This window comes from Camelus ferus, chromosome 5, assembly GCF_009834535.1.
Source record: "Camelus ferus isolate YT-003-E chromosome 5, BCGSAC_Cfer_1.0, whole genome shotgun sequence".
NCBI lineage: Eukaryota > Metazoa > Chordata > Mammalia > Artiodactyla > Camelidae > Camelus > Camelus ferus.
This window is the reverse complement of record NC_045700.1, coordinates 71,278,179-71,299,944: the sequence shown is the minus strand read 5'-3', so window position 1 is coordinate 71,299,944 and position 21,766 is coordinate 71,278,179. Positions and strand designations below refer to the sequence as shown.

Genomic DNA, 21,766 nt, shown 5'->3' with positions numbered 1-21,766 from the left:
CCGCAGATGAATGCTAATAAAGGCTGCCGGGCGCCCTCCCCCTGTGCTGGTGTGGCCCGAGATCTGCCGCGTTTATTTTTGCTGTCCTTTGCTCTTTTGCTCCCATTTGCATTCTGCTGCAGTGGGGAGGTGGTTCGACACTTTATGCAAAAATGGTTAATCTTCATTCATACGCACTTGCCGGTACTAAAATGGAAAATGCAAAACCGGGCCGGCCATAAAGTGTGCTTTGTGCTCTTTGCCAGCTCTGTATGTGCAGCGTGTACACGGGCGTCCAATCCGGATGACCGCCTCCTACACAAGCACTCGAGGCTGTTGACTAGAAGACGTTCTCTCATAAAGGTCTGAAACTTGCATCAGCACATCTTGCCCTAGATGTGCTCAAGTGATAGCCTAAGTGATTGGAAGCTTTTATCTGCCCCTGGAAGCAGGTTTTTTCAAATAAGTATTGACTGTTAATGACCTGTTTAAAGAAAACATTCAATTTTCTTTCTCCATCGCACCCCCCAAAGAACTTAGTAGGCAGTGACATTTCTAAACCAAAGGCTAACCCTGCTTTTCAAAAGAGGCAGAGACAGGGCTTTTAAATGTGGAATTTTTTTTTCCTGACATTTGCCCTTAAATGCTTTTCAGTGAAGTTGTTATAACAGTGGATTTGGTACGTTGAAGTGTCTTTGAATCAAAATGCAACCTTGAGATCTTTTTCCTCCCCTTCAAATTAAACAGAAAATTCTAGGTACAAGTCTTCATATGAAATTTGTATTTCAGTCACCATTCTCTGTTTCATTGTTTATGTGTCCTCATTCCTAATAATTAAAGCAACTTTCCTCTAAGGAGCAAGGCCCTGCACAAGAACCGTTATTAAACTGTGGGAATTAAATCACAGAAGAAAGAGCGAAAGCACTTGGAAAATGAGAGACCTCAGTAATTACAAGACCAGATAAGGAACGGCAAAGGCAGGAGTGAAAGGGAAGAGGGCACAAAACGGGAGAGAGAGAATAGTCAATGAAAAATTAAGCAACAGAAAACCTATAGGATGTTACATTTAGACAAAGTCCCAGTTTTATGGAGGGAACACTGTTTCCCACTCCAGCTGACATGCAAATGCCCCTGACTGCTTAGGGGGCTGGACAGTTAGTCCTTGACCAGTTTAAAGGTGATCTTTACAGAGAAATAGCCTAGGTTGTGGGAGACAGCACCAATGTCTTTTTTTTTTTTTTTAAGCTGAATGTTCAGCTTTCAGCTACCCTATTTACTAGGTGTTCCCATCACCCCCAGGGCCCTTACAGACTTGAACACCTGACAGCTGAAAAGGACCACAGAAGTCCCATGCTCTGAGAGCATATTTCAAGGAGGGACACTAGAAGTTGACACCACACTCAGACAGACTTTGTCACAAACTATTATACCTCCCACCTTTTCTTCTAAGGACCCATTCATCTTTCCTAAAAGTCATTTACTCTCCCCTAAGAGGCCTACATCCCCTCTGCTTTCCCTGTTTTGTTTTTTTTTTTTTAATTTTCTTTGTTTGTTTAAAAAAATTTTTAAGGGGGAGCTAGGTTTATTTATTTATGTTTTTAATGGGGATACTGGGGATTGAACCCAGGACCTCATGTATGCTAGGCATGCGCCCTACCACTGAAACATATCCTTTCCCCCATCCCTGTTAACATGGTATTTAATCCTGAATTCTAGGCCACCTCGGGGAGTTCTTCATTTTTTCCTGGGCATCTCCCTTATGTACGTGAGGTATACATGTTAATAAACGTCTGTTTTTCTCTTACTGATCCTTCTTTTATTTACAGGGGTTCCAGCTAAGAACTCAGAAGGGCAGAGGGAAAATTATTTTTCCCTCCCCTACAACTCCAACCTCTTTTTCTGCAGCTGGAGACCTGAAGGCCTAATGCTCTGCTCTGACAATCTAGAACCTGTACTCAGGATTATTGGTGGCCACACCGACGCCTTTCCTGCATGCTCTATCAAAGCTTACCTGCCCTGTTTCCCATTCTTTCAGAACACTGTTCTCTGCTAAGGGCAAACTGATGGCAGCAGAGAATGAAATCAATTAATGTGTGAAATTGCACCTTCTTCCAGAGGTAAATAGCATACCACTAGCTGAGTAAAAATGCAAGCATCTCTTAAGAAGTTTACACAAGTTGCGAGTTTGCACTCTGGGAGACTGTAAGATGCTGTGTTTTGACTGAGAGGCTTTTTGCTTCTCCAATCATGATGCATTTCCTACCCACGAGATCAGTGCTTGATCCTTCCTCTCTGAGGCTGCCATGAGAAAATGTCTCAGGATGTGTGTGATCATAACACTGTCTGGGCTGCACCAAAATCAGATCCAGGGACACTTCAATTACTTTCATTTAGAAAGGGGGAGCAGTTAAACATTAGATCCTGGAGTGCCCGGGCAGCGTCGTAGAACCAACGAAGCAGTTTGTTGGCCGAAGGCCCACTAACTGCAGCTTTTAACACTGTCATCCAAGGGCAGAAACTGCTGGAAAACAGCCATGTCTTTATAACAGTTACATTCCCGCCCGTTCCTGTGCGAGTTTGGTGGTTTGCTCTGCAGTCTGTGTCCTCCATATATACAAAGCCCATATCACATGCCAGCCAGCCTTAGAGGACAGAGTCCGGAACCGGTTTTACTCTCCTTGCAGAGCTCTGACTGCAGTTCATAAGCTTGAGCCCCATGATTTGTTTACGATGGATTTGAGGTACGATGAGAACAATGGCTTTGGGCTCTTGAGTCCGACTGCCTGGGTTTGAGTCCTGGCCCTGCCACTCGCTGTGGGAACCTGGGTTACTTCCTGAATCTCTGTGCCTCCACTTTCACATGTATGAAATGAGGATGCTCACAATTTCTACTCTACGAGTATGTATGGCGGTTAAATGAATAAATAAATATCAAGCACTTAGTAGAGGGTCTGGCACATTCGAAGTGCTCCCTAAGTGTGCTAATTGTTATTAATAACACGTTGGTGAGAAGACCATTCCTTAACAAGGTAATTTTTAGGAAACTGTCCTCCTATTTCTCTTTCTCGGCTTCTAGAGAATCTGTTGTGCGTAGCGATGAGGATTAAGGAAAAGGCCCTTTCGTAATATTCCCAGGCTGCAGACTCTAGAGCGGTGGTTCTCCAAGTTCAGTTTGTGTGTGTCTGATGCCCCAGAGGGCGGGTTAAAACACTGACCAATGTCCCCTACTCCCAGAGCCTCTGATCGAGTCCCTCAGTGAGGGGCAGAGAATTTACATTTCAAACAAGTGCCCAGGTGCTGCTACTGCTGTGCCTCTGGGAACCCCACTTTGAGAGCCACTGCTGCAGGCCAGCACTTCCCAGTGAAGGTGTGATGTAAGCCACAGAGGCCATTTAAAATTTTCTAGTGGTCACATTAAAAAAGTAACAAGCGATGGATGAAGGTAATTTTAATGTTACATTTTATTTAACCCAACATGTCAAGTATTATCATTTAAACACACAATCGATATAAAAAAAATCTTGAGACAGTTTACATTCCTTTTTTGTAGCAAGCCTTTGAAATCCAGGGTATATTTTACATTCCCAGCACATTCTGGTTCAGACTAGCCATATTCAGATCTGGCTTTGCAGGAAAATGACCTAAGGAAGTTTCTTTTTTCAGGATTCAGCCCCCTCCCATACCAACTGGCATTCTCTATTTTTATGCTTTTATAAAGCGTGGGAAAAATGTGTATAAATGACTTGAGAAAGTGGTTAAAATCATCATTTAAAGTTTTTTCTTATGTATTTCCTCTGGTTCTCTAAATCTCATTCAAGAAGAGTGATGTCATACCTGAGAACAGGAAAGTCCGTCTAACAGCAGCAATAGGTTTCAGAGAAACAAAACTGAAACTTTATTACTGCCTGCACAATGAAACAGGAGGAAACACAGAGACTGGGAAGACAGAAAGCAATTTGGTGTTTCAATACACTGTTTTAACTCTTTATGATTTATACCATTGCATGAGAAATATGAATACATATAAATTTATATCTCTTTTAAACTCAGTTTGGTAGTTAATCAGATTGTCGTATATATTAAACTTCACTGAATTGTATTAATTAGGAAGGCTGAAACATATTTGCCAGAATTTGTACTATACAAGTTTATTTTTCAGAGAGGATATTTATCTACAAAGTAATAGAGTTTCTGACTAGCAGTAATACACATTAAGTAAGATCTTTGCCTAAGTAAGTTCAATTTGATATAATTTTACACATGAAGTGATTGGTGGTAACTAAAGTTATGGATTATTAATTTTACACTGGGGAAGTGTATAGATGATATATTGGTGATAAATTGTAAAATTCTTTTCTTTGGGATTGATATCTTTCCTAATAAGTTTTTGACTATGGACTATATATCTAGAGTGAAGTGAGACGTTAATCTGAGATTTCATAAATAAAATTTCAGTCAACAGTTTCCTTGCTCTTTATTTTTTTCTAGGATATTCATAAAATGTAGATGATATATATATGTATATTTATAATGTTATTATTGAAAGTTGACGTATGATTATAGGAAAAAAATTTCAAAAGTACCTAAGCTATTGAAATGTTGCAACAACTCCAGGACTTGTATTTCTGGTTATCTTCATTTTCTATTGATATTTGATATGCATGGAACATGTGTGTGTGGATTTGAATGGTTAGGCCTCAGTAATTGGTCTTTTCCTAGAACAGTCCTAAGTGATAATGGGAATTAGAAACCATGTTCTTTTCCAAGAAGTCAGAGATCGCTGTGCCTTTCAAGTTATATGCTAGGCTATGAGCATCAGTCAGGTCCATTGGTGATGGACCATCAAGTACGGTGACCAAGTGTGACGCGACGGAAGTAAGAGGTCTGTTGGTCCCACACATCTGTCACTCACAGCACTAGATGCTTCTCAGGTTACCCCAGGGGGTCCACAGTTATGAGGGATGGAGTTTTAAGTTGCTGAACTCTGGGCCTGTCATTTGGGAGGAGGTGACAATATGTTTCCTGGAGGAAAATTTCCATAACTGTTTAAGTTAAACAGTTAAGGTTCAGATTAAATGGATCTGACTGTCCAGATAGAAGGAAAAGTTCCTTAACTATTTAAATTAAACAATTAAGATTCAAATTAAGTAGATCTGACTGTCCAGATACAGTTCATAGCAGAGAACAGAATCCCAGGAGAATAGGAGTTCAGCACAGTTTCACTTTCATCGAGGTGAGGGAGTCAGAGGAAAGGCGATGAGCCTGTGACACCATGCCAGGGCAAAGTGTGCTTCTGAATATTCTGGAAGGGCTAGTGTCAGTCCAAGGTGTGGACTTTCGACAAGGACCTTTGACTCACTGAAGATCAGCCTCATGTTTGTCTTTATTAATAGACCCCAATTTAACTGTCTAGCCACTTAAGCTCTTAATTCTTTAAGGCAAGTCATATTTATGTTCTGTTTAGACTGCAATCTTTCATCGAGTTTCCATAACTGGAGGTGTAGCTGATTTCACAATCTCCCTGTTATATACCAGCCAGCAGAAAGTCTTGATGTGCAAAGAGCATTGACTCCACCTGGAAGAGGGGGTCTGTGGAGGCAGCCCTCCACACAGGAAAAAAAATTTGGTGGAGTAAAATGGGCAAAGAACAGCTCCCTACAAGTTATTTTTATCTTATCTTCCCACCTGAGAAATCTGTAATAGCTCCATTCTACCCTCTTGGCCAGCCTTTTCCTTCTACTCCCCCCTCCAAATTGTAATTCATCTTATTGGCATCACTACCGAAGAAGAGTCTTCCTTGATTTAGATGCCGAGGCCAGTGAGAAAGGGAATCCCAAGAAAATAAATATATTCCCATGGTTATAGTTCACCATTCAGTACTGCCACTTACTCAGATCGCAGAAATTTTCTGTCCTCAGTGGAATTCCTCCCTGAATCCTCCGTGGTTTTATACTTTAGAAAATGCTAGACATCAAAGCAAAGCAAAAACAAAACCCTTTTTCTATCAGATTTCACACATCCATAATGGCAAGAGTAGATGGGTCCAGAAGACTTAGCTAATCTAGTCTAATGAAAGGAATCATGGCTCACAGATTCATCCTAACAAAGAGCACCAAGACCAACCGTCTCCTTTGAGCCTCCCTAGCTCCGTCGTTGCAACTGTTTCTCTTTCCCTCCCTCTCCCATCCTCATTCTCTCACACACTCATACAAACGTATCATATGCAGAAAAGTCCATATGTATGCAGTGTATGTTTACATAATGCCAAAACTTCCATTTGAATAAGAAAATCAACTATTCAAATATCTTCAAATATCGTGCTTGTAGACCATCTTGCAGGCATGGTGATGACTGATCAAAGGTTTCACTTTTCATCCATGGCTGGTAACGAAAACACCAGATTATTTGTCCTTGCAATTCACATACCATCTCTAGTCACTGTTACTGATATCAGAAAATGATCCTATTTTCTTTTACTAATAACTCTCAGGGTCAAGAATAAATGATAGAATGAAAGTCAGTTATTACTTGTCAGCTAGCATTATTTACTTTTGCCCTTATGCCAAGGCAGAGGATATAGAATTTACCATCTGGAAGAGTTACATAGACTGGAGGTGTATCCAATGGGATGGGCACTCTTTGCAGAGCATGTGAGAAGGAGATATGTTTCCGGGGATCGAGTATGCAGCGTCTCCCCCCACTACTGTGCCCAGTTGCATGTGTCAGTGACAATACAATTTAGAAACTAGTAAAAATCAAATTTTACACTGTTTCTAATATTTGATAATAGATAATAGTGCATGGATTCATCTTTGAGTGGTAATAAAGTTAAGATTATATATTGCCAGCTTTCATCCTGAATCAACAAAAGGTAATGGATCTGAATTTATACTTTATTTAAGACCTGGGCTTAAAAGAAAATGGTGAGGGGAATTGTTATCCCTGAAATATATCAACTCTAAATACACTTTTTTGTAGCAAAAGCCAAAAAGAATATAAGAAAGGGTTTCAGTGGTTCTTGACTGACAAAAAGCATTAAAGATGCAAGTAGGTAGCATATTGATGTGTTGGCCTGTTTAGCTGCTAATTTCTGAACCAATCCGTTTTCCCATTGTAAATCATTTATGCTCTATTTCAAAAAGAGATTGAAACTATTAAAGACTGAAGATCTATCTTCTATAATAATGGTAAAAGATTTAGGGACCAGATGAAAAGAAAGAAAACTCCACAGCTTAGTGTTAAGAATACGGATCTTCTCAGAGTGGGCCACTTCTCAAAGAAGATTGGACACCAAAGGCTGAAAACCAAAAGAATTTAGGGAAACAGAAAGATTATGGGCAATTTTAGGAGTCCATTTGAGACTAGAGATCCTGAATTTATGGTCATTAAAAACATGGTAAAGGTATATATGTGTTGATCTGGAAGGATGTTCATATGTTGATGAGTGAAAACGCAAGTTTAAAAACGGTTGTTTCGGGTTTCTTATGTTTTAATCTGGAACCGTTTCTCCTGTTTCTTCCTGGAGTGCTTTCATGTAGTTACATCCATGCAGGATGGATGTTATATTGGCTCGAGAATAATAAAGCATTGGAAATATAAGGATTATGATGACTGTGCTTAGTTAAAATAGGTACACTTTTCCTCCACTCACTGTTTTTGACCACCTTTCTTTTACATAATAAGAAACACAGTTTGGGTCCATATCCATCTGTCTTTGTCATCTTCCATGTTAGTACAGTATGAATAAAAGATTTTACATTGGCATCTGGAGTTATCATAACATGCTTTTAGAACATATCTAAGACAAGTGCTTAGCTTGAAAGTATTTTTATATTCTAAAATGGTATTTATGATTATGGCTGAATGAAATTGTTTACTATGTTGTAAGAGAGCATAAAATAACATATGGAAAAATCAATTTTAAAACTTTAAAGTTAATCTTTTTTTTTCCTTCTTTTGTAGGGCTTTTTATTCCACTAGAAGCAAGATGGCTGAACTCAATACTCATGTGAATGTCAAGGAAAAGGTATGATATAATTACACATCGGCTTGCAGAAACTCCAGACTGGATAATGTAGTCTCTAGCTAGTGAAAACTCAATTATAATAGAAAAAGGGGGAAATGGTGTGGGGGGATACATAGTAAGTTTGACACACTAGAAAACCACTCCCCAGAATCCTAAGTAGCATTTCCTGAATATGTGTTTAGCACATTACATTCATTTTCTCATGTAATCTTCACCATAACCCCATGAAGTTATTCTCATTTTATGGAGGAGAGAATTGAGACACAGAGAAGGTAAGTCCTTTGCCTAAGTTCATAGAGCTGGTCAGTAACAGAGCTGGGATTTGAACCTAGGAGTTCCATTCTGCAGTTCACACTCTTAACCACCGTACTGGTTACATCTGAGAGCTAGGCTATTATGTTACATCTCCAGAAATTTCCTCATATAGAGACATCCAAAGCATTACCTGGGGGTCATGCTGAATACCTTGACAGTTTCTTTCAGCACTGAGAGTTCATGACTCTGAAAATCTCCCCTCCTCATTATTTGTTGGAGGCTGATGACACTTCACAGACCTTGCAAGTCCTGTCGTCCTCTGTGAGTTTCCTCCACTATGGTCACAAGCCCTCACCTGCCATATGTGCTCCCTTGCACTGTTAGCTCTTAATGATCATAACAGTAGATCACATGAGACCATGGAGGTAAATTTGTCATCTGGCAACAGGGGAGCTGAGGTCCTAGAAGAGATGTGTCCGTGGTTGCACAGCAGAGTGGGAGACCCTCAGCTGCAGCTCGCTCCAACCTCCCGCAGGCCCCCTCACCTCCGCTAGGCTGTAAACTGCCCGGGGGCAGGGCTTGGTCTTTCCTTTCTTTGTATCCCCCACAGTACCTAACATGCAGGGTGAGTGATGAAAGTGGTAACATTGCTGGAATCCTTAGTAATCTTTCTTTCATTTAGCCAAGATCTATCAGACTCCTGCATTGTCCCAAACACTGTTCTAGATGCTGGAGATATGGCACTGAACCTGTGGCTGAGGGTCCTGCTCCCACAGTGCTCGCTGTTAAGGGCAGAGAAACAGAGAGTAAACATGAAAACGTATAAATGAGCATGATCATTTCAGATAGTGGTAACCATGATGCAGCAGGGTGGCAGCAGGAGGTGGCTACCTTAGATGCAGTTGGTCGGGGCAGCCCTCCCAAAGGAGGTGATATTTGAGCTAAGGTAAAGAAAACAGGAAAGGAACACCATGCAGAGATCCCAGGGCAGGGCTTTCCAGGTAGAGAAGCATAAGCAGACGCCTGAGGTGCACTGAAGTCCAATGTGGTTGAAGAACGAGTGGCCAGCGTGTGTCCGGAGTGTGGTAGGCAGAGGATGGTGTGGGCGCTGAGATCGGAGAGTGTGGCAGGAGCCAGTGCTGGTAGAAAATCGGCCTGTCACCTGCCTTCCTCAGCCTCCACAGGATCCACGAGGGGAAGATAGGGTTTCACGAAGTTGGATGAGAAAAAATGCATTTTCATCTTTACTCTTGTCTAAATCGAAGTGAGCATTTCCTTCAATCATGAATCTAGGCCAAGGGGAGAAAAAAACAGCCCACGGGAGTAGCAGGGGTACCTGTGACTTTCACAGCTAGAAATCACAGATCTCTTTATTTCAAATTACATTTGTTGCAGACATCCTGAAATGGTGTTTGTTCAGCACTGCTTCAAAATTACTGTAGTTACAGAGCCTGCCATTACATCGTGTTACCTGATATTGATAGAGAGGACCGTATATTACTGTAGCATAATTTTTTATTAATATTTTAACTTTATTTTAGTATAAGTGGTTTCCTCTGTAATCATATTATTTTATTTAAAAATTATTCTGAGAAGGTCTGTGCCCCAAAAGGTTTAGAGCCATAAGAGAGCCAGGTAGGGTTTTATTCAAAGAGCAGAAGTAGCTGCTGAAAGGTGTTAAGTAAGCAGGAGCGTGACTTGGTACGATATATTTTTAAAAGCTCCCCTAGCTTTGTCAGCTACTGTGCTGCCTGTTTTCTAGTCTTCATATTAAATCACTTTGTTGTTTGATGAGGACACAGAGGCTTGAAGTAAAATGATTTGGTCAAAGTCAGACTCTCAGGGAATGTGAAGGAGCCGGGATTGAAACTCAGGTTCTGTCTGTTCTAAAGCCTGTGCTCTTTCCACTACAGTACTGCCTCCCGGAGTTTTCCACCAAAATAACCCCAGGGCACAGAAGAACAAACTTGCTACCCCAGGTCTCTGGGGACATGCTCAAAACCAACTTCCGCATACCATTTCTTTGTAGTCTTAACGTGTTATCTTTAACGTTGCTGCAAACATTTTACCCATTATATTCTGTAATATAGTCCATATATTATTTTAAGACAAAACTGTTTTCACTTATTGACCATTGAGCAAACAATAGCAGAAATCCTTGCCCCCTTTATAGCATGGCTTCATATTCTCCATGACTCACAGTCATGCACTTGGGAGAGACTGTGTGTTCCCCAAGTTGAGAAGCCAGGCCCGGCACCAGTGCTGACCAAAGATTGGGCCCTTTCCAAATGTCTGTTTATGGGTGGGTTGAACAGCTCCTAAAGTTGGGTTATGGGAAGGAAAAGCACTTTCAAGAATCACAGTCATAGTAATTGATTCCTTGCAAAGCATGGCAAGTGGACAGACCAGTCTGGTAGGCTCAGAAGACAGAATGTCTTATTCAAAACAGAGGTGGCTTCGAGCCAGCAAGGGGAAGGAGGCTGCCCCGTCAGCACGCATACCACAGAGTCACTGTGAACACTCCATGCATTCGCTTAGGCCCACATTCACCCACTTGTTATGACCAACATCACGTTACACATTGAAGAGGAACAGTAGATGGTGTTTCTGCCATTGCACTTCAGTAACTTATCAAAATGTTGGCATTATTTTGAAAGAGGGTGATGTTTAAGCTGTAAATATTATCAATCTGCATGACAGTGAAAGTAAAGCTCCTCTAACTCAGTGAGTAAATTCCATCTTCCCGTATCAAAAGGTTAATAAATTTCTCAGCTCAATAAAATAAATCTTAATAAACAGAAAATTCTGATCATTTGTAATTTTCCATTGATTTATTTTTGTACCTTTATTTCTTTAGTTATTAGCTTTTATGGCCTTTTCATGATTAGTTTGTTTCCCAATCTGTCACACAGCAATGACATTTTAGTTCGGAAAATTAAGAATAATAACAACTGTTATGTCTTAAATTATAAATGATAAGCTTTTAGAGATGTGAGAACAGATTTGTGAGTGTTTTTACACAGTATCTAGTCAAGCACTGTGGGAAATTAAATACTTAGTAAAAGTCTTGCAGGAAATGAGCTCATCAGTTATCTCTAGTGGGTCCCCTGTTGGGTGAATTGGAAAGGAGGTGCATGGGTGGTGGAATCATTTCTGTCCTCAGGCGGCTTTTCGTCCAAAGACATAACCTAAGGTCTAATACTCAAGACAACAGAAATTTACTATTGCCACTCTTTGTGACTGTTTATCTTTAAGTGCCTTTATATTATTGGATTATACCTGAAAGGATTTAAACTGGAAATTTTGTTCGAAGTCAAAGTTGAGTCTCCTTAGCGTGACATTCATCCTCTGTGTGATCTCACCCTGACTCCTTTTCTACCTCTGTAGCTTCTTCTCCACTCTCTCCCTTCAATGCAGCACCAGTGTCTCTGCCTCCAGGCCTTTACAAAGGCAGTTTCCTGTCTCTGGGACGTCCTCCCCAGGGACCTGCCCCTCACTCACCTTCCTTTTAGGAACCCTTTCGGAGGCCTCCTTTGTCCGCCCTCCTGCCCCTCCCGAGTGAGTTGTCCTCCCTCTGTTCTCCCCTGTGCTTCGGTAGGCTTCCCTGCTGTCTGCACTACAGCCGTTATCCCCTGTACTGTGACTATTAGTTGTCTGTCTCCCCAAGTGAGATTGTCTGCTCCTGGGGGCAGGGACTGGGCCTTTCTCATCCTCATATTCTTGAGTCTGACACATAGTTGACCCCTAGTTCGAGTTAGATAAACGAATGGATAACAAATGAATGAACATGCCTGCTTGAAGAGTGACATTCTTTAGAGACTACATTTCTTATTCACGATATTTTGCCAAACCTCCAGCCTTCTTAGAAACTGAAGTGTAGGTTAATGGAAATGTCATCTCATTTTAGTACTCTTCTTGCTATTAAATAAAGCAAGTTTTAAGTTGCTTCTCAAAACAAGCTTAGGCTATTTAGGTTGACTACCCATGGTTCTGCAGAAAAGCAACATCTTTATGAGATGATTATCAAACAGAGGTAGGTGGTCTCAGGTGGGTCTCAGGAATAACAAATCAAGTCCTTTGGTGAGTTATATCCCACAGTAAGAAAGAAAGAAAGAGAAAAAGAAAAAGGAAGAAAAAAAAATCTCTATATCTCACTTTATTAAACAAAGATACCAGAACAAAATTTTTAGGCTAATCAGGGACCTTATATTCAGGGCCAATTCACTTTTTACAGCTCTTTTCTAAATAACATATTTTTTAAAATAGCAATTTAACACTAGAAACTCATAGATGAGTTAAGCATAGAGCTCAGTGGTGACTATTACATTATTGCTCATATGAAACACTAGGGTACCAAGCTAAATTGATTTATTAAATTTTAGATATAATTCTCAACTGAATAAGAAAAGATTATTGGAACTGGCATACACAAAATAACATCTCTGGTCAGATGTTTTCATATATTATTATAAATCAGTTTAAATAGAATATATTTCAGCCGTGCATTCAGGTGATAGAAAGCCAAGGAGATCCTTGTTTGTAAAATGGGATTACAAATGGAGTTACAAAATAATAGTGCTGAAAGTCCAGTTATGGACTGATAACTAATTCCAACCAAAAAAGTGATCCTTAAGCCACTTTGAGGAACCAAGTATGCCGTCCCATTTTATTTGTTTATTTCTCATGTAACTGTCTTGAGCTATGTTTTACAAAGTACTGAAATATGGGTCAAGTCTTTATGCAGGGGAGTATTGTCAGAAAAACCCAAGAGTTTGATTAAAGAGCTTTTAACAGGACCAGAGAAAGTACAGAAAAAAGTCCATCCTCATACATCTTTAAAATATTAACTCCATTTAAGAAGGAACTCATTTCATGGAACGCGGGACAAGTTTTAATGATGTGCAGTTGTTTTTAAAGACCAAACCATGCAAGCTTTGGAGCAAATCTTAATTTCATAATTTTGTAAGAGTGTTTAGGTCAGTTTTACCCAGTCCTTAGATTCAAACAGCAAAAACACAAACCACACACACAGCTTTTTGGTTTCACCACGGATACGTTTTTGTCATCCTTTTCTCATAGGAAAGGGTCGTTAACATTTCCCTTTCAAAGAAAGGAGAAACATTGACAATAGTTACTGCCTAATGCTTATGTACAGAACTGCTGTTGTTGTTGCTTGGCAACTGGAAGAGATTTGACAAGGAGTCTAAAGGAACTGAATGAATAAATGGAAATGTCAGCATCAGTTTCAGGGGATAAGAAGAAATTTACTATTGCAGAATTAGCATCACATTGCTTTTTTACAGGCTACACAATTGGAATTCACAGTGTTTCTGTTCTGCTTCTCCCGCCCCCTCTCCTTCCAGTCTTTTATCTTAGTCCCTTTTGCACCGTGGCTGAGAGGTATATACCAGATGGATGGTTAAGGCTAAACAATACAGGAGCATGTCAAAAATTAAAATTTCCTTTGGTGGCAGGAAAAAAGTTACCTCTGTTGGCAGTCCCTTGGAATTTATGGGTACTTTACCAATAATCTAGTTATTTTTCACAATGATCCTTTGTATTAAATTATCCAGTTTTTACAAATTTTTTTAAAAAATGATAAGGCTTCAGTGGTTCCTTCTTTTCTGACCTTGAGCATTAAAAATCTGTCCAGATGGATTAGATAGGTAGGGAGGTAGATTGATTGAGTCCATGCTTGAAAGTATACTGCTTGTATTACTATTATTATTAAAACCACTTTTTCTCTGTAAGTGATTTCTCCACTACTTGATTACAAGTTCCGTATAAGCACAGACGTATTTGTAATTTGTCTGTGTACTCGGTAGCTCCTGTAGTAGTAATAAAATAGACTCTATGCCCCCTCAAATATTTGCTAATTAGTATTTAGTTAAATAACCGAGCCAAGATTCTATAATGGCGATTCTCAGTAGGAAGGAAGGAGAAGGTAGTGGAGCGCACCTCCCTGCATTGGGACAAGCATTAGAACGTCAGTAGGGAGAAGACGGGAACAATTAGAAAGAGCATATTTGTGTTCGTTGGAGTCCTCCAAGAGCTGAGGCCAAGATGGGATTAGATGAGCAAGAGATTTCTGAGGGGTGGGAAGCAGGGGAAGCAGGTGCCCGCAAAGAGAAAAGGAAGGAAGTATGTGCAAGCAGGAGAGTCTACAGATGCACATGCAGGTCTGCCATCTTTGAAAGGAGGATAAGAAAAGAAAACTGGGTAGGAAAAGTCTCCACTTACAGTGCAATTCTAAGAAAGTTTGCACAGGTTGATGGGAGTCCTCCAGTCCCCCACCTGGGGGGCTTCCGTATCCCTCAGAAACGAGCTGTCACTGGCACTCCACCACCTGAGCCATTGACTGGCTGCATCCTAGGGGAGTGTGGCTTGGGTGGACCCAGAGGGACAGTAGCTGGACTGTCAGTCAGCTCTGCTTTCAGCAGTGGGAGATTTCTGTGGCCGCCACAGTATTTGAGACTGTAACAAAATTTTATATTGAAAAAGGAAATTGAAATAACTACTTTGGAATTCAGTCATGTAAGAGAAAAGCATGAGGTTTATATGTTTAGTGGGAAGAATTATTTAAAATTTTGAGAACCACTGTTAATTAATAAATTAGAATGCAAACTCTAGAGTTTCCCTTCTCTTAGCAAACTGAGCCATTCTGCCGCTCGTGCAGGGAGTCCTCTCGACTTCTAGGGCAAAGGATGACTTAAAAGTCTTATTTTCTATTAACAGTATACTCTATTTCTAACTAGACTTAGGAAAACAAAGGGACACATTAACTTTACTGAAAAACTGTATGTCCTTGATGCATTGTGTAACCCCTCTGAGCTTCGGTGTCGTTATCTGCCAAATGAGGGATCATTTTTATGTGGAGGATCTCCAAAACCCTTTCCAGCTCTAATATTGGATGAATCCATGATCTTTTCCACTTCATAGGCACTGTAAAAGATCAAAAAGGGGACTGTACCACGGACCAGAGAACCTGAGGGCAGCCTTAGCCCTGATTCTAATCAGCTGCCACAGTTTGAATGTGGTACACAAACTCTCTGTACTCAGTTTCTTGTTAAAAAAAAAAAAATGGGAATTTGATCTATGGCTCACTGGTACAGCATTTCTGATGCCATCCGGTCTGTGGACACTTTAGAAATCTGCTACTCCATTCTTGCAGATAATTATCAATAAAAATGTCCTGAAATGATGATCGAGGAGCAATGATACAACTTAAAGTTAACGTTTTTCTTTTTTTATTATGTTAAGAGCCTTTAACATGAGCTCTACGCTCATTAAGTGTACACTGCAGTCTTGTTAGCTACAGCACAGTGTTGCCCAGAAGATTTCTAGAACTTAATCAGCTTGCACAACTGAAACTTTATACCCGTTGAACAGCAACTCCCCGTTTCCTTTCTCCTCTAGCCGCTGGCAACCGCTACTCTTACTCTCTGCTTCTGAAAGTTTGACTGTTTTCAATACCTCGTGTAAGTGGACTCATGCAGTCATTGTCCTGTGTCTGGCTTATTTCACTCAGCATAATGTCCTCAAGGTTTGTCCATGTTGTTGCGTGTGACAGGATTTCCTGCTTTTTAAAGGCTGAGCAGTATTCCCTGGTGTGTCCGTGCCACATTTTCTTTACCCACTCATCCATCCATGGACATGTGCTAATGTTTGTTTGACGTTTTTATTGGCTCAAATTGTGGCTCTAGCTCTTCTCCTAAGGCTAAATACACAAACTAGTTTTAACTCTTTTTACTGCCTTTAGAGAAAAAGCCAACCAAACTCATAAAAATCACTGGGAAAACAAGATCTGGTCAGAAAGATCTTAATTTTTCCTGATGTTTAAAGCAGCATGCCCTTTTGAAATTGGTCAAACCAGTTAGAATAAAAAATGGTTTGTGGGTGAACAAATACACTTCCCCTGGAGAGTGTCCCTGGTTTCCATGGTGGTGAGACCCCTCCTAGTTTCACGCTACAGTGAAGAAATATCCAAGATTGATATAATTTAGAGGTTAAATTTACTCCTTTGTCCTGCTGTTGACTAAGTGGTAACCAACTCCTTTATTTGGTATTGATTAAAGGGTAATAGTGACTTGTACCTTCATAATACTCTTTATCTGAAAAGTTCTGTGAATGAGCGGGGTGGTGGGGGAAACCCACAGGGAGTGATGTCAATAATTAGCTCCTCCACTCCAAGTGGAAATCTTAAATTCCAAAGAAGGTGAGGAAAGATTTGTATTGAATATTGTAAGTTAGAAGAAGAAAATAAATTAAAAAGATCTTACTTTTCTATGCTGATAAAAATGCCAAAAACAAAATACCTTGTGAAAAGAAAATTCCCTGTTTCTTTTTGTCTTCACTGATAAATCCAAATATGGATTTCATCAGAGAAAGTAGTTAAACTAAACAGAATATTTACCTGAGTCCTAATGCTGTGTGGTTGCAAAAGGCTGGCTGAAAACAGACTTCTGGTGGACTCAGGGGCTCACCCTATCCTAAATTATGTGCAGGTCTAACTGGTAGTTCTGGGAACACATAAGGAAGAGTAAAGCGCAGTTACAGAAAACATGCAGGTATACACTGAATACATGCTAGTAGCTAAGTGGGTGAAACGAAGTGTGTACTAAGCCCATTGCCTGTCTCAATATAGATTAGAAGGGTGGCTGCTATTAATAGCAACCGTTTGAGACATACCTTCCACCTACACATACCAGATTAAAGGTGAGAATTCTGATGTGAGAAATGTATCATGGACTAAATTAAAAGATTTAAGACACTATCTGATTTTAATTTTATGATCTTTTTATGTAGGAGAAAAGTCCATTTGAGTATCTCTTGCTCTACAACCAATCAACTTACCAGGCTTTTTTCTAGGAATTAAAGAAGTTATAACTTCTTTAAGCTATCAGTTTTCACTTAGAATTATAACCATTATATTAATTTGTCTTTTCTCTCTCTCTCTCTCAAATGCTCAGTGACTTGAGAAATTATAGACCCTGAATTGATGGAAAGATGTCTGGGTTGTTGTTGTTTTGATCCTTTTAGGCAGATTGGGTTCTCCAGTGACTAGAACAAAGTCTCCCCCATTAAGAGGTGGGGTCTGTGTTCCTCCCCTTAAAACTGCTTAGGCTTTTGGAACTGGTTGACCAGGAGAGTGAAAGGAAGCAACTCTATGTGACTTTCATGGTGGGGTGACTCAAAGCTTCTCCCTCACCAGTTGGGACACTTGTGTTGGGACTCTGAGCTGCTGTGTAAATAACCTGGCCCCTATGCTGTGAGGAAGCCCAGACTAGCCTATAAGGACCACACGGAGAAAAGCTGAGAGTAATACATGGAGAGAGAGTGAGATGGCTCGCCAGACCCTGGCTGCACCAGAACCTCCCTCCCCCACTACACCAGCTTCTCTGTCTGTGTGAGAGACCCCCAGGTAGATGCACTCCACTGAAGTCTTCTATTCCTGCCACACCAACATTGAAAGCTTACAGCTGATTCTTGTTTTAAACCACAAAGTTTTAGAGTGATGTGTTTTGCAGGAGTAAGTAACTGGTATACCCTCTCAAGCAGTAAAACTCTTCTAAACTAGAACTGATACTTTTAAAATTACAATGTGACAAAAATAATGGACAAGTGTGGATGAGTAGACAGTACACTCAGGTAAATTAGTTGATAGGTGAGCAGTTATACCTAAAGAGAGGTCTGTCCTAGCCCCCTTCTTTTCTTTTCTCCTCCTTACACACCATCCCTTTTCTCTCTATGCCTTCTTCCCTTTTATCTCTTATGCGTGATTCTTAATTCTGGATGGACATTAGAACCACTAGGAAAACTTTAAAGAATGATCACTATCCAGGTGCATATTTAATTGTTTGAGGTGGGATCCGGGTGCAGGTATATTTGAACCTCACCAGGTGATCACAGTTTGCCGCCAGGGCTGAGAACCACTGTTTGAGGCTGACAGTGCCCACATCTGTTTCTTTGGCTCAGTTCTTCCTTGGAGCTGCAGATTCATAGATTCGACTGCTCTCCAGGCCTCTGGATGTGGATGCCTCCCAGACCCCGAAGCAGAGCGCTTCACCTTCACCACTACTCCTTTTCTCAGGAAATGACACCACAATCCACATAAATACTCAAGCCAGACACCTGGAAGTCATCCAGATTCCTTCGTCTTCCTCACTCCTTGCATCTAGTTAAACACACATCAGTCACTTCCTTCCATGGAATCTATGAGTCATTCTCTCCACTGCTCCATCTTGGTCTGCTCTCTCTCCCCGATGTCGCATCAGAATCCTAACTAACATTCATTTAATCTCCTCCAAGTCATCCACATAGAAATCACAGTGACCTTCTTAAATATGCAAATATCACCCTCCTCCTCTGAGTAAATGCCTCCAGTGACTACCTTTACAGTCAGGCTTGGAATTATAAGATGGCTTTCAGGGCCTTGCCCACTTTGCCCCCTGCCTTTTTGATCCAGCTTCATCTGAAATCCCCTTCCTTCTAACATTTAATACTCCAACAATCCTGGACCCTCATTCCTTGGAACATGCTCCCAGTCACTCAGTCCTGTCCATGAGCAGATGCTGTATACTCTTCCTGGAATATTCCATCTCTTCTCCCCTTCCCCTCTCCTGGTTTGGTCTTACTTACCCTTCATCCTCAATTTAAACATACTTTAGATCCTGAGATGGGGCCTCCCTGATTCTCTGATTTAAGATAGGTCCCCCTGTTACAGGCGCCCAAAGCACCTTTCCTTCCAAACTCATCAAACATCGCCTTCCTAGACTATACACTCCACAGCAGGTCAGGGGATGTATGTCACTGCCTGCAGCCCAGCTTCTACCATAGTCTGTACATTGTGACTGACTGACTGAATGAACAAATAAACATGGATTTCGAGATCAGTATCAACTCTGAGGGAAGTTCTTGTTGTGATACCCTGGCCTATGTACTTGGCTCTGGCCCATCCAAAATTCAGATTAACCATTTGGATAAGATATAGAAGATGGCCACTGATTTTTTTAAATGATGTAAAATTGGAAGGAATGGCTAATGCATTCCCTGTTTTAGGTGGTAGAAAGCGAGATTCTAAAAGTTAATATCTGACTGGAGTGATGGGTCAGAACTCACAGACTGAAATTTATTAAAGATAAATGCAGTATCTTACCCTTGCATTCTAGTCACTCCACAAGTACAGGACAGGGGACACTTGTCCCAGAAACAATCCAGGGTATGTTAGTGGCAGAGTAAGCTCTGTTTGAGCCAGTAGCTGATAAGGCTCCTGAAAGTGCACATGTCATCTTAGATTCCTTTCATGGAGGAATGGGGCCCGACCCAGACAGGTGTGGGTCCCATAGTCCTCTGCTCTAATCCAGCCACCTCTGGAACAACGTGCTTCAATTATAGGACCACGTTTCAACAGGATGCACTCAGAGGAGCCTAACCAGGGTGGTGAAAGCTTGGGAAGCAAAGCTTATGAAAACCTGAAGAGTATATGTTTACTCCGTAGGAGATGGAATTCTGAGGAACACTTTTGTCCCTTGAAAAAAACAACGAAGGTCTGGTCTTTGGGGAAAAGATGACACTTACACACCAAAAGAGTACTGGGAGGTGGAACTAGGACCAAGGACTGGCAATATCTAACATCCCCTCCCTGGCCACATTCTTATCAGTGACCCCTCTGTCCTCTCGCTCTCTTGACATGATCGCTCGTCCCTTTGCCTCTCTCTAGTCTCCCAGTTCATCATCTCCCTTCGTAGACCACAGATGCCTCCATCAGCAACCGTAACAATTCTCAGCCCCGTATCCCTGAGCACTAGGAGCTACCACGACGTTTCATGGAGTTCATAACCTTGGAGCCTTCCTTTTCTCTGCTCCTGCTCCTGGCTTATTGGGAGTTGCTTCGGGAGAGTCCTGCCAGTTGGCTCCATGCTCCATGACAAATCCATGCCGTCCAGCCTGAGTGGGCCTTCCATCCGCTCAGCCCTTTGGTTCACCAAGGCCATTTCCTATCGCATTCCCACAAGGCAGCTTGAAACCTTTCCCCACTTTTTACCCCAAAAGAAAACTCTAAAACTCTCTCTCTCAGGGGAGATAGTTTCCTCAAATTTTCCTCTTCACAATCTCAAAATTTTACTGTATTTTTACTTTTTGTTTCTCATTTCTTCCTTCCTCAGAATTCTGAGAAAGGGAGAGAAGAATCTGCTGTCCCTTCCCAAGCTGACTTTTCCACATGGATTTTGATACCATTTCCTTTCATTTCCTCTGGGACTCTGTTTCATAATTTAGCTCCTGTCTTTCCTTTCTTCAAATCCTTTCTCACTGCCAGCGCCTTTCCTCTGTCAGTGAACACACTCAAGCCACTTTGTGGAGATTCATTGTCTGTTGATGGTTTTAAGATGGAGAGAGGAGAAACCAAGCCAGCAAATCTAATTAGAAGGCTTTTTCCAAAGTCCAGGTTAAAGGTAAAGGGAACCTGTCCAGGGTAGTAAAAGGAAAAACAGAGAACAGGTGAGTTTCAGAGAGAATTTTTGTTGTCAGAATGACCTTGAGTTAGTGGTTTCTTATGACTTTGCCTTATTTTCCTATGGTTTTGTCAGCTCCTTGGGGGTAAATACTGTCAGATTCATCTCACTTTCCCTCACGAAATCTGGCTTGAATGAATAGTTAGAATTCCCTCAAAACGTGTGTGGGGAGGTGGGAGAGCTGCCCTCTGAAAGGTTAGCTTTTAAAACAAGGCTAGTTGGTGAGAAAGGGGAGGATATCTCTATATTAGAAGGAAGAAAAGAGTAGACCTTTGTTCCTCAAAGTGTGGTCCTTTGTGGTATTTTCCCATTGCTCCAACAACTGTAGTGACTTTAAAACACCACAAATTTATTACCTTACAGTTCTGGAGATCAGAAGTCTGAATGGGTCTCATTGGGCTAAAATCAAGGTGTCAGCAGGGCTACGCTCCCTTCTGGAGGCTCTAGGGGAGAATTCGTTTTCTTGCCTTTTCCAGCTTCTAAAAGCTGCCTGCATTCCTTGGCCCATGGTCCCCTTTCATCTTCAACCAAGCACTGGCTGCTCAAGTCTTTCTCACAGTGCATCAGTCTGCCACTCTCTTCTTCTTCCTTCCACTTATAAGGACCCTGGTGACTATATTCAGCCCACTGAGATAGTCCAGGTAATCTCCCCTTCTCAAGGTCGTCTGATTAGTAACCTTATCTGCAACTTTTATTTGCCGTGGTTCCTGGGGATTAGGGCTTGGATGGCTTTGGGGGCTGTTACTCTGCTACCACGTCCTTGGACAAGCAGCATCTTCATCACCTGAGAACTTGTTAGAAATGCAGAAGCTCAGCCTGCACCCTGAGCCTCTAAATTAGAACCTGCATTCTAATCAGATCCCAGATCTGACTGTGCTTTCAGGTTTGAGAAAACACAACTAGACTATCTCTAAGATCCTCTCTACTTTAAACTTCCCACAGTTCTATGAAAACTGCATTTTTCCCCCACCTTCAAATCTTCATTATTCCTTCT

The 21,766-nt window shown here is 41.1% G+C and overlaps 1 protein-coding gene across 9 annotated transcripts in view; it reads left to right on the top strand.

The window, feature by feature from the left end:
• Positions 1-21,766, top strand: part of SPATS2L (spermatogenesis associated serine rich 2 like) — a 157,173-nt gene that overhangs the window by 66,322 nt on the left and 69,085 nt on the right. For 8 of the 9 annotated variants that reach the window (XM_032480099.1, XM_032480098.1, XM_032480103.1 and 5 more), the window contains one exon: positions 7,942-8,005. In XM_032480099.1, the coding sequence (XP_032335990.1) occupies positions 7,967-8,005 (39 nt within the window). In that variant the 5' untranslated portion in view covers positions 7,942-7,966. Of the gene's footprint in view, positions 1-2,077; positions 2,097-7,941; positions 8,006-21,766 lie in introns of those variants that run through there. The other variant, XM_032480100.1, reaches the window with a different exon arrangement.